This window comes from Sturnus vulgaris, chromosome 23 (genome assembly GCF_052056855.1).
Source record: "Sturnus vulgaris isolate bStuVul1 chromosome 23, bStuVul1.hap1, whole genome shotgun sequence".
In the NCBI taxonomy this organism is placed as follows: Eukaryota; Metazoa; Chordata; class Aves; order Passeriformes; family Sturnidae; genus Sturnus; species Sturnus vulgaris.
This window is the reverse complement of record NC_142265.1, coordinates 4,739,827-4,754,688: the sequence shown is the minus strand read 5'-3', so window position 1 is coordinate 4,754,688 and position 14,862 is coordinate 4,739,827. Positions and strand designations below refer to the sequence as shown.

Sequence of the window (14,862 nt, the reverse complement as noted above, 5' to 3'; positions counted from 1 at the left end):
CCATGGAGGCTTCAGAGCTCTGAAGATGAGATGTCCCTCTCTGCTGTCCCTACGAGGACCTGTCCCCCAAGTAGAGGTGGACAAGTGGCTGTTGCCTGGTGTTTTGAAGAGCCCATAGTTACCCATCTGTCATCTCCCCTTACCAGCAGTGTAGGAAAAGATCTCTTTTAATGGATTAAGAGCTAATGATGTGGAGGAGGGACATCAGTTGCATGTGTCAGCCACTGTGCTCATGCAGGCTCTCCGCTCTGAGGCATGCAGCAGTAATGATCTGGTAGCTAAAAATAATGCAGGGCCACGGCGGCGAGTGGCTCTGGCAGGGATGGGCGCTCCGGAGCGGCCGGGGATGAGTCAGCCTGCACACGGCCGTGTGCGTCAGCGTCATGTGCAGCCACTGATCACGCAGCCATTCCCGAGGTGCTGTTTTTTCCTGCATGGTTTAGCAGGGAAGAGGCGTCCCTGCCAGCGCTGACCATGCCTCCTCACACTTGGGTGTCTGTTGCTGGCGGAGGGAGTTTGTTGGACCCCAAAACTGCCTGCTCGAGCCAGAGTCAGTTATCCCGCAAGGGACAGCTTCTCCTGGAGTCCCAGGCAGTTCTCGGCAACAAGGTAGACTTGCAAGTCATGCCCGGAGTCAGGCTTTTGGCTCTTTTGTGAAATCAGGCTTGCAGAGAAAGAGACCGAGAGATGCCATTGGGGAGATTCCATAGAGTCTTTATTTCTTCTACGAAAGAGGTCCTGTCCAGCAAATCTAATGGGTTGGGTTCTAAGGGGACTTTTATGGGTTTTAAGGGTTTTGTATTTGAACCAATTAACTAAGAAATTCTATAACTAACCAATCTACAAAAGACTTTAGGAAAAACGAACCATTTATCTAAGAGAAAAATGGACTACTAGAATTACAGAAAGATAACGCAGGAGTCTACAGAGGGGTGAGATGCTTCTTGGTATTAGTCACTCTAAGTAAGCAATTTCTTATCTAAGGTATCATTTTCTATGAAGGCCTCTCTTGGGATATTGCCTTTTCTTCAGAGATGGTTTCTGCTCCCTCCACAGGTTTCTAGTACCAGGTCTGAGCTTTCCCGTTGCTTTTGCCCCCAGATGGGACAATAAGTGCAAAGCCATCCTGGGTGCCCAGAGCAGATGGCAGGATGGAACATATTGAGGGGAGTCCCACAGATATCCCGAGTATTGCACGGAGCATCACAGGACATGGCAGCATCACCAAGGGTGTGATCCCATGGCCAGCCCCACAGGGCCCAGTCTGGGAGGTGAGGGGAGGGATGGCACCTCACAGTCCCCAGGGATGGTGGCAGACACTGGCACACTCCCCACGGAGAGCGTGGATTGGCGCATCAGGTGGTGCAGGTCTCGAGTGGTAAAGGAAGGAGATAAATCACAGGCTTATTGTTATTGAATTTAGTGGCATCGCTTTCACATTCAATTTCTCTCGCCGGCTTTGCGAACAAACAAGAAATTACAGTGCAAATGTATTTTTTGGCTTACCAAACCTTATGCATTAACTTCTCTGTGATTAATATTATGCAGGGCTGACGAAACCCTCAGAGTGCCGCTCGTTGCTCCGGTGAGACTGTGCCGCTGGTTGCTTCCTCAGGATTTATTCTTTATTCAATTTGCTTGTAGTTGTAGACTTCTGTGAGGAAGGACTATGGATAAAAGCGGATAGAGATGGTGTTCTGTCCTATTTTTCTCGCTGCAGCTGTGTAGGGCAGAGGGAGGGAAATGTAGAGAATCAAAGGTAATTCAGGGAAAGGATGCTGTCAGCAGGTAAAACTAGGAACAGCACCCACCATCATGCTGGAGGACTGCAAGGCATTAGCAGGGCTGCCTGACCTGGGAGGGGACCAAGAGGGATCTGTGGGGCATGGGAGAGCCTTTGGACTTCATGCCCAGCACCCATCCCAAGCTGTCACCACCTTGACACAAGGCAGCTTTAATGGGATGTGCTTATCAGGGCAGTCATACCTTGGCCATGCCCATCTCAGGGTATTGACAGGGTGTGGCTGCAGGTTAGTTTTATACACACAGTCATGTTTGCCACCAAACTCACCCTGCCTGTATCCCTAAGTGGCCTCAGTTTCTACCCGCTCCTCCCATAGGATTAAATCCTCCTGTGGCAAACCAGTGTGTCCTTGAGACACTATCCTTGACAGCACAGTCGGTGGGATCTATAAAAATGTAATCAAGGTCCTTCGATGTCCTTCTCCAAGTCCTGGTAACTTCATAGGTAACGATCGCACTCACGGCTATCGAACTGCCCAGTGGGGTCCCCGTGCTGTCCAAGGGTTGTCCCTCCACTGCATGTCCCTGCCAGCTCACAGGGGCATTCCTGATTGGATTAGGGCAGCAGTGGAAGCACGGCCGTGCTTCCCCTGGTGTCTGGATGTTCAGGAAATGCACTTCCCCACTGTGAGACCTGCTGGCATGTCTGTGTCAGCATCCTTTGCTAAGGGAGGGGCTTTCAGGCTGACGTGTGTGGGTTTGTGTGGCTTGGGGTTTTCCAAATGAGAGCACGGGGACTGTAGTGGTTATGGGTAGTGGTAATTTTTTCCACAGGAATGAAAGTATTTCTGTGCCCAGGAGGGGGACAGGCTCACATCTGTGCCCAGAGCACCAGTTTCTGCATCTCATTTTGTACTTGTGGTTTGGGACTCAGGGAACAGGAAAAGGATCTCAGCCTTGAACTGGAGGCGGCTGGGAGGGCGAAGATAGAACAATAACTGTGATTTTGCTGATGCTCTGCATCACACACCATCACTCTAGTCCAGCATCTGCAGGCAAAAGCACACAAGGAAGAGACAGGCTGCCATCTGGAGCAGGGGTGGCATCCCAAGGTCTCAGCATCCACAACTAAGGATGGTGATGTCATCTCGGACAAAAATTGCTCACGAGGAGGGCTGGTTTGCAGGCTCAGGAGCAGATGAGAAATGCCCAGTTGTGGGAAGCCTTGTCCTGGATGTTCTTGTAGTTTTCAGATGTTCCTGGTACCAGTTTGAGGTGCTGTTACTGGAGGGGAGAGGTGCAAGGATGCTGGTATTATGGATAAGTGTCATCTTGTCAGAGTGAGGAAGGGCCATTTGCAGCCTTCTGGAGCTCATTGTGGCTGCACTGCCGGAGTTGGCTGGTTCTGCTCCGAGCGTTAACTACGTTTTCCAGCAGTTGCCGGCACACACTTTTCATTTTTGGATTGCTGCTTTCCCCTGAAGGACTCAGACAATCTCCCTCTGCTATAACAGACTGTACTTCTATATTAATGTGTCAAGTTGCTGGGAAATTTACTGCTTTGCAGAGCCCATAGGGCTGCAGAGCCCGCGCCGCATCTTTGCCATGGCTCATCCTGCAGTGCTGCCTCTCCTGCACCAGGAGAGAGGAGAACCTCGCTGGGGGTGTGAGCAGAGCTCCCCTGGGGTGCAAGGAGAGCCAGACAGCCCCAGTTTCCCTTGCAGACAGTGCCAGTGCTGGCCACAGTGGTTTTCAGGTGATTATCCTGGAATCCCAGTGCTACAGGAGAGCCCTGGGTGCAAGGTTTGGGCATCTGATGCCACTTGACCTGGATTCTCAGCATGTTGTGTGCTTGGGGAGGGGGCACAGAGCATCCTTTCTGGCACTGTAGGCATGGTGTTTCGTTTGGGGAGGGTTGTTAAATATGGCCTCATTGACTCCCTGGGGAGCAGACCCTTTAGGGGGTTGTGTCCGACAGCCCAGAGCACCAGGAAGCAGCATCGGCAAGTGAGCTTTAATTGCTTTTTGCCATGGCCAGGGATATTTATGGGCACGGAGATTGCCAAGTTATTTATTAGATGGAGTATCTGGGGATAGAGTAATATAAATCACCCCGGCTGGTATTGAAGGAGCAGACGCTCAGTAATTTAAACAGCTTTAATAAATATGCTAAAATATGAGCCTTGTCGCAGGCCATAACGAGAGCTGGTTATCGGGGTCTGGGCCATGGAGTGGGGGGGCTGGCACACTGAGTGGACCCCTCCACACCCCAGATCCATGATCAGCTCCGGTCCAAGGTACTGGTTTGGTGACGTGGCATTGCTGAGTGGACAGGGCAGTGGAGTGGGCACCAGTGTCACACGATGGGACAGGTCTCAAGGCTGCACCTGGCAAGCTGGTGTGTTGATGGTGTCTTTGGTGGCCTTTATGTCTTACAGTGCCCCCCCAGATTGTCAACATCTCGTCGGACATCACCGTGAACGAGGGCAGCAGCGTGACCCTCATGTGCCTGGCCTTTGGGAGACCGGAGCCCACGGTCACGTGGAGGCACCTCTCCGGGAAAGGTGAGCCCTTGCTCGGTAGATGAAACTCCTGGGTCTGAGGAGGGGCCGTCCTGGCCTGTATGGGATGCATGGTTGTCCCCATAGAGACAGTCAGGGTGGTGACTCACAGTCAGAGAGCTGACATTTTGGTGTGGCCTGGGATGGGGCTGGGGGCGCTTGTCAGGTTCTTCCTGGGTGAAGAGGATGCCAGATGCTCAGGCAGAGGGTGTTGGGGCAGGGGCACAGGGAAGTTCCTGATGTTGGTGTCCATGAGTGATGGTGCCACACGTTCAGTACATCCCCCAGGGCAGACCTTTGTGAGTGAGGACGAGTACCTGGAGATCACAGGCATCACTCGGGAGCAGTCCGGGGAGTACGAATGCAGCGCCGTCAACGACGTGGCCGTCCCGGACGTGAGGAAAGTCAAAGTTACTGTCAACTGTGAGTGCAGGGCACAGGGGAATGGCGGGGGGTGGGTGCACGTGGGCCAGTGTGACACAGCACGATGTCTCCACAGACCCGCCGTACATCTCCAACGCCAAGAACACGGGCGCCTCGGTGGGCCAGAAGGGCATCCTGCAGTGCGAGGCTTCGGCCGTCCCCGTGGCAGAGTTCCAGTGGTTCAAGGAGGACACCAGGTGAGGGGCTGCAGAGGCAGTGGAGGATGGGGGGACAGCCACAGGTGGAGGGGGGTGACAGTGCTTGAGAGCATCGTGTGGAAGAAGGCTGGGATCAACTCATTTTGGTGGGTGCTCAGCTAAAGGCTGAAGAAATCCCAGAGTTGTTTCTCCCAGGAATGGTGGCTATGGGACACAGAGGTCAGGCTGGGTTATGGGATGGAGAGTTTGTCTTCAAAACTGAGTTGTGCAAATCCAGGAGGGGAATATGTGGGTGCATAGTGATGCTGGCTGGTGGGAAGCAAAGGGGTGCCCAGGGAGGGGAGCCCCAGCCCCGTTCTCCCAGCACCACTATCCGTGTTTCTGTGCAGGTTAGCGAACGGGCTGGAGGGTGTGCGGATCGAGAGCAAGGGCCGCCTGTCCACGCTGACCTTCTTCAACGTCTCGGAGAAGGACTACGGCAACTACACGTGTGTGGCCATGAACAAGCTGGGCAACACCAACGCCAGCATCATCCTCTATGGTAGGTGCCGGCTTCTTGCAGTAAGGTGAGGTGACAAGGAGGAATAAGAGAAGGAGAGCGAAGAGGAGGCATTTGGAGAGGAGGAGGAGGATGAAGAGGAGCTTGAAGAGCACAATGAAGAGGAGGAGGATGAAGAGGAGGAGGATGAAGAGAAGGAGGCTGGCAGGCAGCCAGTGCTGGAACAGTGGAGCAGAGCTGGCTGTATTTGGTGTTCCTGGTCCATCGAGGTGGAAAACAGCACAAACCCTGAGCAGAGAATTCCTGCCAGAGGATGCTCAGAGGATGAGATCTGTATCAGCCCCACACTGGGTGCACTGCACAGTTGGCCAGCAGTCAGCTGAGCCCTGGTGTTGCTGGAGCACAGGGATGAGGAGGGAGCCTGGGACAGGTGAGAACACGCTCTGGGTGCATGGTGTGGGGCTTTTCCCTTGTTTGCTGTTGGCAGGACTGCCAGCAGTGATCACGTTGTACTGGCAATAGCAGGATGGGTGACATCAGCCTGGGTGATTCAGGTGGCCAGGGCAGGAAGGTGTTTGAGCAATGGTGTCATCAGGGACAGCTGTCATTGAGGAAGGTGGTGTGTACCTGTGGCATTGTGACAAACCTGGAGGGCTGTCACGATCCAAGGGTGTACAGCAGGAGCCTGCCTTCCCCCAGCAGGCTCCAGCAGGAGGGAGAGGATGGAAGTCAGGTAGCAGGCTCAAGGAGATATTGGGAGGGAGAAGAGTTTCCACACTAGCTTGGACTTTGGCAGCACCGGGGTGGGCAGTGGGAGCAAAGCTTGGCACTGTGGTGGGGGCCTGGGGGGTGCTTGGTGATTTGGGGTGGTGGGAGGGGCATCTTTGGCTTCGGGTGTGGGGCTGGCTCACCCATCCAGGTGCTTCGTGCTCCACTCTGTTCTGTTGTGTTCTACAGGGTTGTGTTTGGGTCTGATAAGTGCCAGTGTGTGGTGTTTGGGTAGGGACTGGTCCAGGCCTTTCTATTCTAACAGTTCTCCTCTGCCCTGGCCTGATTTCTTCTCTTTGGGTCAAAGCTCTGGGTTTTGTTCCCTCTCCACTGTTCTGGTCTGTTCGCTTGTGTTTTACCTTTTTGGTGAAGCAATTTTTCCCAATATCCAGTATAATGCAGTACAGTATAAGAGACTATATATAATGTAATAGAATTCAAATATAATGTAGTATATATTATTAATAATAATATATCAATAACAAAAATATATTACATAGATATAAAAACAAGTATTATTCATATATTATATTTAATAATAGTGTCTTGTTGACATATATTATTATATATAGGCATATTGTTCTTTATTATATATTATGTATTATACTCATAGTATATAAATTATAGAATATCTAGTGTACATTATTAGTTTTTATATAGTACAACATACAACTTACAATGTGTATGAGGTATTTTATATATATATTATATATATATATTTTATATATAAGGTTTAGGAATATATAAGGAACAGTGGCAGTGCTGAATTATGGTTGGATTTGATGCTCTTAAAGGTCTCTTCCAACCTTGATGATTCTATGACTATATAGTAAATATTATATTTATGCTGTTTAGTACATAAATAAGCATATTAGGTTTCCAATCCAGTTTTCCCAATATCCATTTTGTTTTCTGTTTCCCTGTCCTGCTGGCACTCTTCCACTTGCTCTTTCTCTAATGTGAGACAAAATAACATCAGCTAAGTCTCTTTTTTCCATTACTTGAAACTAAAGAAAAAGTTGCAGTGCAGGTAACTCCCTCTACTCAGAAGAGGACTGGATTGGGGATTTTTGGTTTTGTTCCAAGTGATCTCGTGGTTATCTTTTATTTGACAGCATCTGTTTTCAGGCATTTTTCCTTCTCTCAGCAGTTAGTGTTGCTCTTTACACACTCCTCCCGTGACAACACAGCAATCCTCTCACACCGGTTATTAATTGATGCCAACATGCAGAGAAAACAAATTTTCACCTTCTTTTAATAAATTAATCCCCCAAACACGTCCAGCAGGCTGAAGTACATTAGAGGTGATTCCATAAATGGCAAAACAGGAATATTAAAAATCATCCATAAGAAGTGAGAGGTAGGAACCCAACCCTGTGGCTGAGTTAAATTTTCCCTGCTTTGTAGCAACTCCTGTTAGTAATGGTCTGTTCAGTGGAATACTAATATTCCTCTAATTCTTGGTTTATATAAAGAAGATTAGGAAAATATTTACTAGTGAGACTGCAAGAAAAAATCTTAGGAAGGAAAAGTTAAAACTTAAAATGTTCCATTTGTTTTCATGTGGGTATTTACCTGCTCCAACACTGAAGCTTAAATTTGTCTTTGAAAGGATATTGGCACATCCTTTGGATATTGCTGTGTGAACTCTCAGGGTACCTAAAGCTATTTTAATTTTGTAACTTTTAATGGAGAAAAAAGGCAAACATTCACATTCTATTTTCCCCCATCTTTCAAGTGTGTATTGAGTGAAACACTCTGGAGCAGAGAGGAGCAAGCCATGGAGTGAGCTCAAAAAGGAATTTAAGCAGGTGGGATTCCATCTCTCCTCAAGGATTGCGCTTTTTTTTTTTCATTTTGCGAACATGTTGTGAAATTCAACAGCTTGTCAGTCAAAACTGTAGCTTCTTGGAAACACAGGGGAGAGTGGAAAAGATGGGCTCTGTGGAGAGCTTCTATTTGTGTATGTGTGTGGTGTTTCTTGGACAGTCTCAACCAGCCTTTGCCAAAGGGGAGGGGAGCACAAGTGGTTGGAAATCTGCTAATTCTTTTATTTAAAAATGTCTTGTCTGGACTCACTTTTCGATGAGCACGTTGTATTTTGTACTTGCTATTTATATATGGAGATAGGGGGGGAAAAAAATCACCCAAACTTAGATCTTTACATCTCTTTCAAGTGCAACGTGTCCCTCAGTCACCATGGGGAATTCTCCCAAGCCCCCATTCCAAACTGGGAGCTCTGGGACCTTTCATTTGAAAATGAAACCTTTCCATTGAAGAGCTATTGGAATAAAGAGAGATGTAGATGTTTTATAAAAGATGCCATCTGCATTTTTCCAATGTTCAGGGTCTCATTTCTAGTATGTAATCTCCGTGATTGATGATTGGGTGAGTTAACTGAATATAAGCTAAAATACCAAGTGTTAGATGTGATTTAAACCAATTATTCTATGGAGAGATAAAATCTTTTCATGCTTTATTGTGCACTCTCTTAAGAATCAGCAGCTTCAGACTAAATACATAAAAGCAAGGGAAAGCAATTATGTCTTTAAGAATAAGAGCTCTGATTCAATATTTAAAGACTGCTTGACTTAAAACACTTAAAACAAGTCGTAGAATCACAGAATGATTTGGGCTGGAAGGGACCTTAAAACTCATCCAGTTCCACCCCCTGCTGTGGGCAGGGACACCTTCCACTATCCCAGGGTGTTCCAAGCCCTGTCCAGCCTGGTCTTGGACACTTTCAGGGATCCAGGGACAGCCACAGCTTCTCTGAGCACCTGTGCTAGAGCCTCACTACAAATATTTGAATTTTGTAAAAAGAGAATTAATGCTAAACATATGCAAAAAAAGAAAAAAAAGGCTAAGAAATAGCATCCTTGCCCTGTTTACCTATTGCTGTGGAGTGTCTGTGATTGCAGTTATTTTCTGTGTTTATTTGTGCACACAAACCAGTAATCTGACAAACCCAGGCGATATTAGGAGTGGAAATTAGTAAGGAGAGGAGAAGGAGGCAGTGCTGTATTCAGGGAGTATAAATCTGAACCAAGTCTTTTGTACAGAAGAAAAAGTAATTACCCCACATCTATTTTTGTGCATTACAGGAACTTCGAAGGGCAGGTGAATCTGTCCAAATGCTCTTTTGTGTCTGCCACCAGCACTGCTTTTCGGGTCAAGGGAGCAGCTCACACCTCATTTCATCATTCTTCAAGTTGCCACCTGCCATTATTAATACTCCACAAAAAAAATCTGAGATATGTAAGCTCCAAAGTTGCTGCCAAAGAGTCTGGGGAGCTGCAATCCCCAGCTTTATTTTGCTTCAGGAACTGGTGGTCACACGCTGCTGTGCCATGGTGCCACAGCCAGCCCAGCTGGAAGCAGTGGAGGGGACAGAACACTGTTGGGTGGGGAATTACAAAGGCTTCCATTCTCTCTGGTCAACAATAAAATGATTTTTTTTTTCCTGTTAATTGAGTGGATTATGCTGTGTGGATGTCTTGGGTGGGATCAGGGCAGGTGTCCATCAGGTGACTGGTGCTGGGGGCCTCGTGACTCTGGGCTGAGCCATCCTCCCCTCAGCATCTTCTGCTCCAAACACCCCTCAGGAAATGGCAACTGTCCTATGGAGCCAGGCTGGCAGAGCTGGGACTGTTCCCCTGAAAGAGAGAAGGCTCTGGGGAGACTTTAGAGTCCCTTCAGTGCCTAAAGGGGCTCCAAGAGAGCTAGAAAGGCCCAATTCTTGGGGTTAATTTGGGTTATTTGATCAATTAAATAGCATTTGGGGTTAACTGGGACAAACTCACTTTCTGTAGAGTATTTTATGGTTACTTTGGATCATTGGGTTACTTAGGCTCGCTCAATTAGCATCTGGAGTTACTGTAGATTATATGGGTTACTAGAGCAGAACACTTTGAGGTTATTTGAGGTCGACTAGCTAATATTTGGGGTTACTAGAGGTCATTGGGGTTACTAGAGGTCATTGGGGTTACTAGAGGTCAAACTTGTTCTGTGCAGAGCACTTTGAGGTTACTTTAGGTCACTATTTGAGGTCAACCAGTTCATATTTGGGGTTACTACAGGTCATTGGGGTTACTACAGGTCACTGAGGGGTTACTTGAGGTCAACCAGTTCATATTTGGGGTTACTATAGGTCATTGGGGTTACTTGAGTTCAGCCAATTAACATGGGACTATTTGAGGTCACATTCCATCTCTGGGGACCACGCTGGGCTCCCCTGAGTTCAACCATTTCCCTTGTTCCAGTATTTGAGGTCACCAACTCCAGCAGTGACACCAGAGCTTGAACTTGAGTTTGTGTCCCTGTCATGACTCCTTCTGTTCCATTTCACACCAAGGAACCCCTGTGTGCCATTGCTGTGTCCTGCCTGCCATGGTGCCAGTGTCGTGTCAGTCCCACCCTCATCCCACCTTGCTTGGTGACTTTGAGTTCCCTTGTCACCACGAGTTGCTCATGACAGGCTCACTGGCCCTGGCTGTGCCTCCAAATTCCCTCCTGTTAATGTCCTGTGAGCACCTGCACCTCTTGGCCTGTCTGCACATGAGCTCCTCCTACACTCAGTGTTGGTGGGAGAAGATGTAGAGCTCAAGGATCTGGAGCAGAGTGAAGCTCTCCAGCTCCATGTCTGTGTCCCTCTGTCCATACCAACCTTACCTTCTGCAGCTGAGATCTGGTGAGATGTCTCAAAGACACCAACACAACTTGAAACCTTAAGCCAGGCTTTATTAGACAATCATTAACATAACACATCACCCAGAGTTAGGCTTTAACCATCATCAATACACAGGTAAATAATTAGTCTTTCATAAACTTGGCCTAAATTAGCTGTGAGTCCTAAAGGGGAGCACTTTTATGGGGAGACAGAGGTTGTGCCAGGGCAGCTTTGGAGGTGAGGGGGAAGAGCTTCCTTCATGTCTTGGTGGATGAAGTCAGAGCTGAAGTGGGATATCTTCTTTTTCCTCAGTATTATCAGTGTTCTCTTCTTCTCCATCTTCTTGTGAAGGGATGAAGGACAACTCCCTCTTCTTCACTGAGTTGTTTTGTTTTGTAGGGTTTTTCCCAGCACATTCCCTGTTATCCTGTGGGGTTACTTTGCCTTCACATATTATCTTCTCTACCTACCATACATGTGTTTTTTTCACACTTCTATTTCCACTTGGTCCCTATATTTCACATGTGCAGTTGTCTTCCTGTGTTTGTTACTTACTCTGTGTTTTCTCTTAACTATTCCATGAAAAGCCAATTGCTGACTTTACCATTAGATGCTATAAATAATCCATATTTTGCACTATGCTATAAAATGCTTACCTACAGTCACTGCTCACATTACCATACTGTTCCAGGGTCAGTGTTTGTGGCAAGCCTTAGATCTTGCTCAGCTTGTGTCTTCTTTTTGTGTGCAAGAAGCCACCACTTTTTCTTTCTTGCTCTGTGCTGGGCAGCTGTTCAGTCACAACATCCCTGTTGGATCTTCTTAGAATCATCATTTGAATTGGAAGGGACCTTTTAAAGGTCATTTAGTTCAACCCCCTTCAATGAGCAGGGACAGGCTTGAAGGACCATGCAGTTACCTGAGGGAAAATATCAGGAAAAATCTCATCCTGGGGAGGTTGCCAGGACTTACTCTAGATGCCTTTGTTCTCAGACACTGGACAGGCTTCCCCCCAGCAGGTTCCCCAGACTTCCTTCAGTTATTTCTGTCCTCAGACATGAACAATTGGACAGACTTTCACCTATTAGCTGCTGTTACAGACCATGAGAAGCAGAGAGGAACTGCTGTCTTTTCTTGAGCCCTCTAGGAAAGAATGGTTCCAGCTGCACCCTGAGCATGGGCACATTCCCTTCCCATTTCTCCTGAAAATGAAAAGCACCAAGAGACACATTCTAAATTTTCCATCTCCATGTGTCTATCTCACCTGGACAAGGGTGAACGTTGCAACAAATTGGAAGTGGGAGGCATGGGACTTCTGTCCTGGACAGAAAGAAGGCAGGAAAAGAAAGGAAGAGCTATTTTTTTTGTGAATATGGAGGGATTCCTTAGCTCTGTAGACATTTGTCCCATTCCCATGGCTCACATTGGAGTTGAGAGTGCCTCCAACACAGGCTAAGAAAACCCATTCACCACAGACCCACTGATTCCTTCTGACCTTTGTATTCAAGATCTTAGGAGAGAAACCAAATCCCAACCTTGTCATCTGTACTCAAATCAAAGTCTCAAAAAATCTAAGGTTGCCTCATGGAGAAGGAAGGAAATAGCCAGAAAAGTGGAGACAAAATAAATCAAGAGGAAGAAAACTAAAAGCAAGCAATAATTAATAACTGCAATAATAAATAAGCTGAGTAGGGGCAGCCAGAGTCCAGGTGCACTCACACCTCAATGCTCAAGCACTGGAGTTTGAACAAAGCAGAGCCAAAATATTTGCTGGGATGACAGGGCTAGGGAGCCTCAGTTCAGGTCTCTCCTTGTCCCAGTCCCCACTCTCTTTTCCCATAGAGAGTGACAGTTCAGAGAACACACAGGAGTCACAGGCAGCCTGTGATGAAATGAACCATCTGCCCTGATTTTGTGATCATATCTAATTACCACTTTATTTTGTCCCTGTATCTTTATTCTTGTCTCTTCTATCGAGTATCTTTACTATCTTTACAAGGCCAAGCTGTCTGATACCAGAATACATTCTTCCACAGAAAAGAATAAAGAATAAATTTTAGAGAAAATATCTTTTTCTAGTAATGGCCCAGCATTTTCAGTTTTATTTCCTCTCTGTATTAGGTGACTTATCTATCTGGGAACTCTCCAACTCAACCACAATGCAATTGCTTTAGGATAGATTATGAAATTTCTAAAAGTGTCATTAAATCAAAGCCAATAACCAGTGCAGAACTGTGAACTAGAAAATAGTGATAAGAATTAGTCACACATTAAAATCCACATCTATAGAGATGCTAGAGAGAGGCACCAATTTAGCAGTGTTTGGACAGATGTAAATACATTAAAGTTTAAGGCTAATCAACATTTTGTATTAAATCTGAAGAAACTTTCACTATTTTTCTGGTTTTGGATGATGTGCTGAGCTGCTGCCATTGGTTTGAGGGGTCAAAACCAGAGAAGAGGGAGCAGTAACAGGTCTGAGGGAAACCAAGCTAAGAAGCCCTTTCCATTCTACCTGCCCCTAATAAATGTGGGCTTCCAACTTTCATATCACAAGGTCTATTCAGCAAGGAAATGTCTGATTATGGCATAGCAGTTCTACCCCTCTTGGATGATCATGTGCTCTTACAATCAATTTTGTTTGAGCATGGGCATGACACAGCTTCTTGCTCATCACTCAATCTTCCCATCATTTCCTTCACCTTCTGGCAGTGCTTGGATTTAACATCTCACACTCTCCTTTGCCTCTTCCTGAATTAAGATAAATGTTCGCAAAAATCAGTAGATAAAAAGACAAGGAATAACACCATCCTGAGAAAATTATTGTAACTAGATATGATTTCATAGAATCACAGAATGATTTGGGTTGGAAGGGGCTACAGGAGAGCTGGGGAAGCACTTTTGATAAGGGCATGGACAAGGGGGAATGGATTTAAGCTGAAAGAGGATAAGTTTAGATTAGATACTGAGAAAAAAATATTCACTTTGAGAGTGGTGAGGCCCTGGCACAGGGTGCCCAGAGAAGCTGGGGCTGCTCCATCCCTGGAAGTGTCCCAGGCCAGGTTGGACAGGACTTGAAGCAACCTGAGATAATGGAAGGTGTCCCAGCCCATGGCAGTGGGTGGAACAAGATGGTTTTTAAGATCCCTTCCAACACAAACCATTCTGGGATTCTATGGTGAACCCATTCCAGGTGACTGCAGGCCTGAGAGCATATCCACAAATTCATAAGAATCTCATTAACTTCACACTTCATCCATGCCCTGAGTTTTGATGCTATGACAGCTGAGCATTTGTTTCTCTATTTCTTCCCTTTCAGAACACCAGTACTGGGACTCAGAGCTGTGACTTCCCCAAATGCCTCTCCATGGCCATAGGGAGTGTGGACAGACCCATGGCCCTGTGGCAGCATGTGGTGGCTGCTTCTGCTTCCCTCACTCTGCCCAGCTGCCTCATCCCATCCTCACTGGCCCCCTGTGTGCCCTGCAGCCCAAATAACAGCTCTGAGATTTAAAAAAGCAACAAATCTCCACTCCAGCGGTGTACCCAGATGACCAGCCTCCTCCTTGCCTGATCTGCCAGCCAAGAACCCCCCAGTGACCCCAAAATGCTCCTGCATACCTGAGAATCCACATCTGGACAATGCCATTTCCAGAGCTGACGATCCCTTGTTACCAATCACGAGTTGTGCTGCTCTGGAGCCCCAAGGTCTCTGCTCCCAGTGCTCTCACATGGTTGTTTGCATCAGGACTCTCCAAGGAGGGCAATTCCAAGCATGGTGGGGCTGGGCTCCTCCTCCTCCTCAGACAAGAACTGTGCCTCCCCTAAGTGCTCCTCAAGCTCTGTGCAAACCTCCTCACCTCCTCCTCAACACTGACAGTGCTCTCCAAATGACGGACGAACCCACCACCCCTCCAAGAGGGAACACAAAACTTAAGTCAGCTTAGGGGTGGGATGTGAAGGGGAACTGCAGGGAAAACAGGGAGGTGGGTTCCCTTTATAGCCCTAATGCTCTCCTTTGTCTCTTCTCTCCTCCATGCA

The 14,862-nt window shown here is 47.3% G+C and overlaps 1 protein-coding gene and 1 long non-coding RNA gene across 6 annotated transcripts in view; both read left to right on the top strand.

The window, feature by feature from the left end:
* The window catches only part of LOC106857483 (opioid-binding protein/cell adhesion molecule homolog), a 291,834-nt gene that overhangs the window by 274,079 nt on the left and 2,893 nt on the right, over positions 1-14,862 (top strand). For 2 of the 4 annotated variants that reach the window (XM_014883595.2, XM_014883594.2), the window contains 4 exons: positions 4,182-4,307; positions 4,593-4,727; positions 4,804-4,924; positions 5,275-5,426. In XM_014883595.2, coding sequence (XP_014739081.1) covers positions 4,182-4,307; positions 4,593-4,727; positions 4,804-4,924; positions 5,275-5,426 — 534 coding nt within the window. Of the gene's footprint in view, positions 1-4,181; positions 4,308-4,580; positions 4,728-4,803; positions 4,925-5,274; positions 5,427-14,862 lie in introns of all 4 variants that reach the window. The other 2 variants (XM_088178005.1, XM_014883593.2) reach the window with 1 other exon arrangement.
* Positions 5,438-14,854, top strand: LOC148221345 (uncharacterized). 2 transcript variants are annotated; one of them, XR_015808211.1, is made up of 3 exons: positions 5,438-5,814; positions 7,891-7,963; positions 14,141-14,854. It is a non-coding gene; the product is annotated as an uncharacterized LOC148221345 (long non-coding RNA). The 2 variants fall into 2 exon arrangements; XR_015808212.1 differs by having other exon boundaries at positions 9,257-14,854.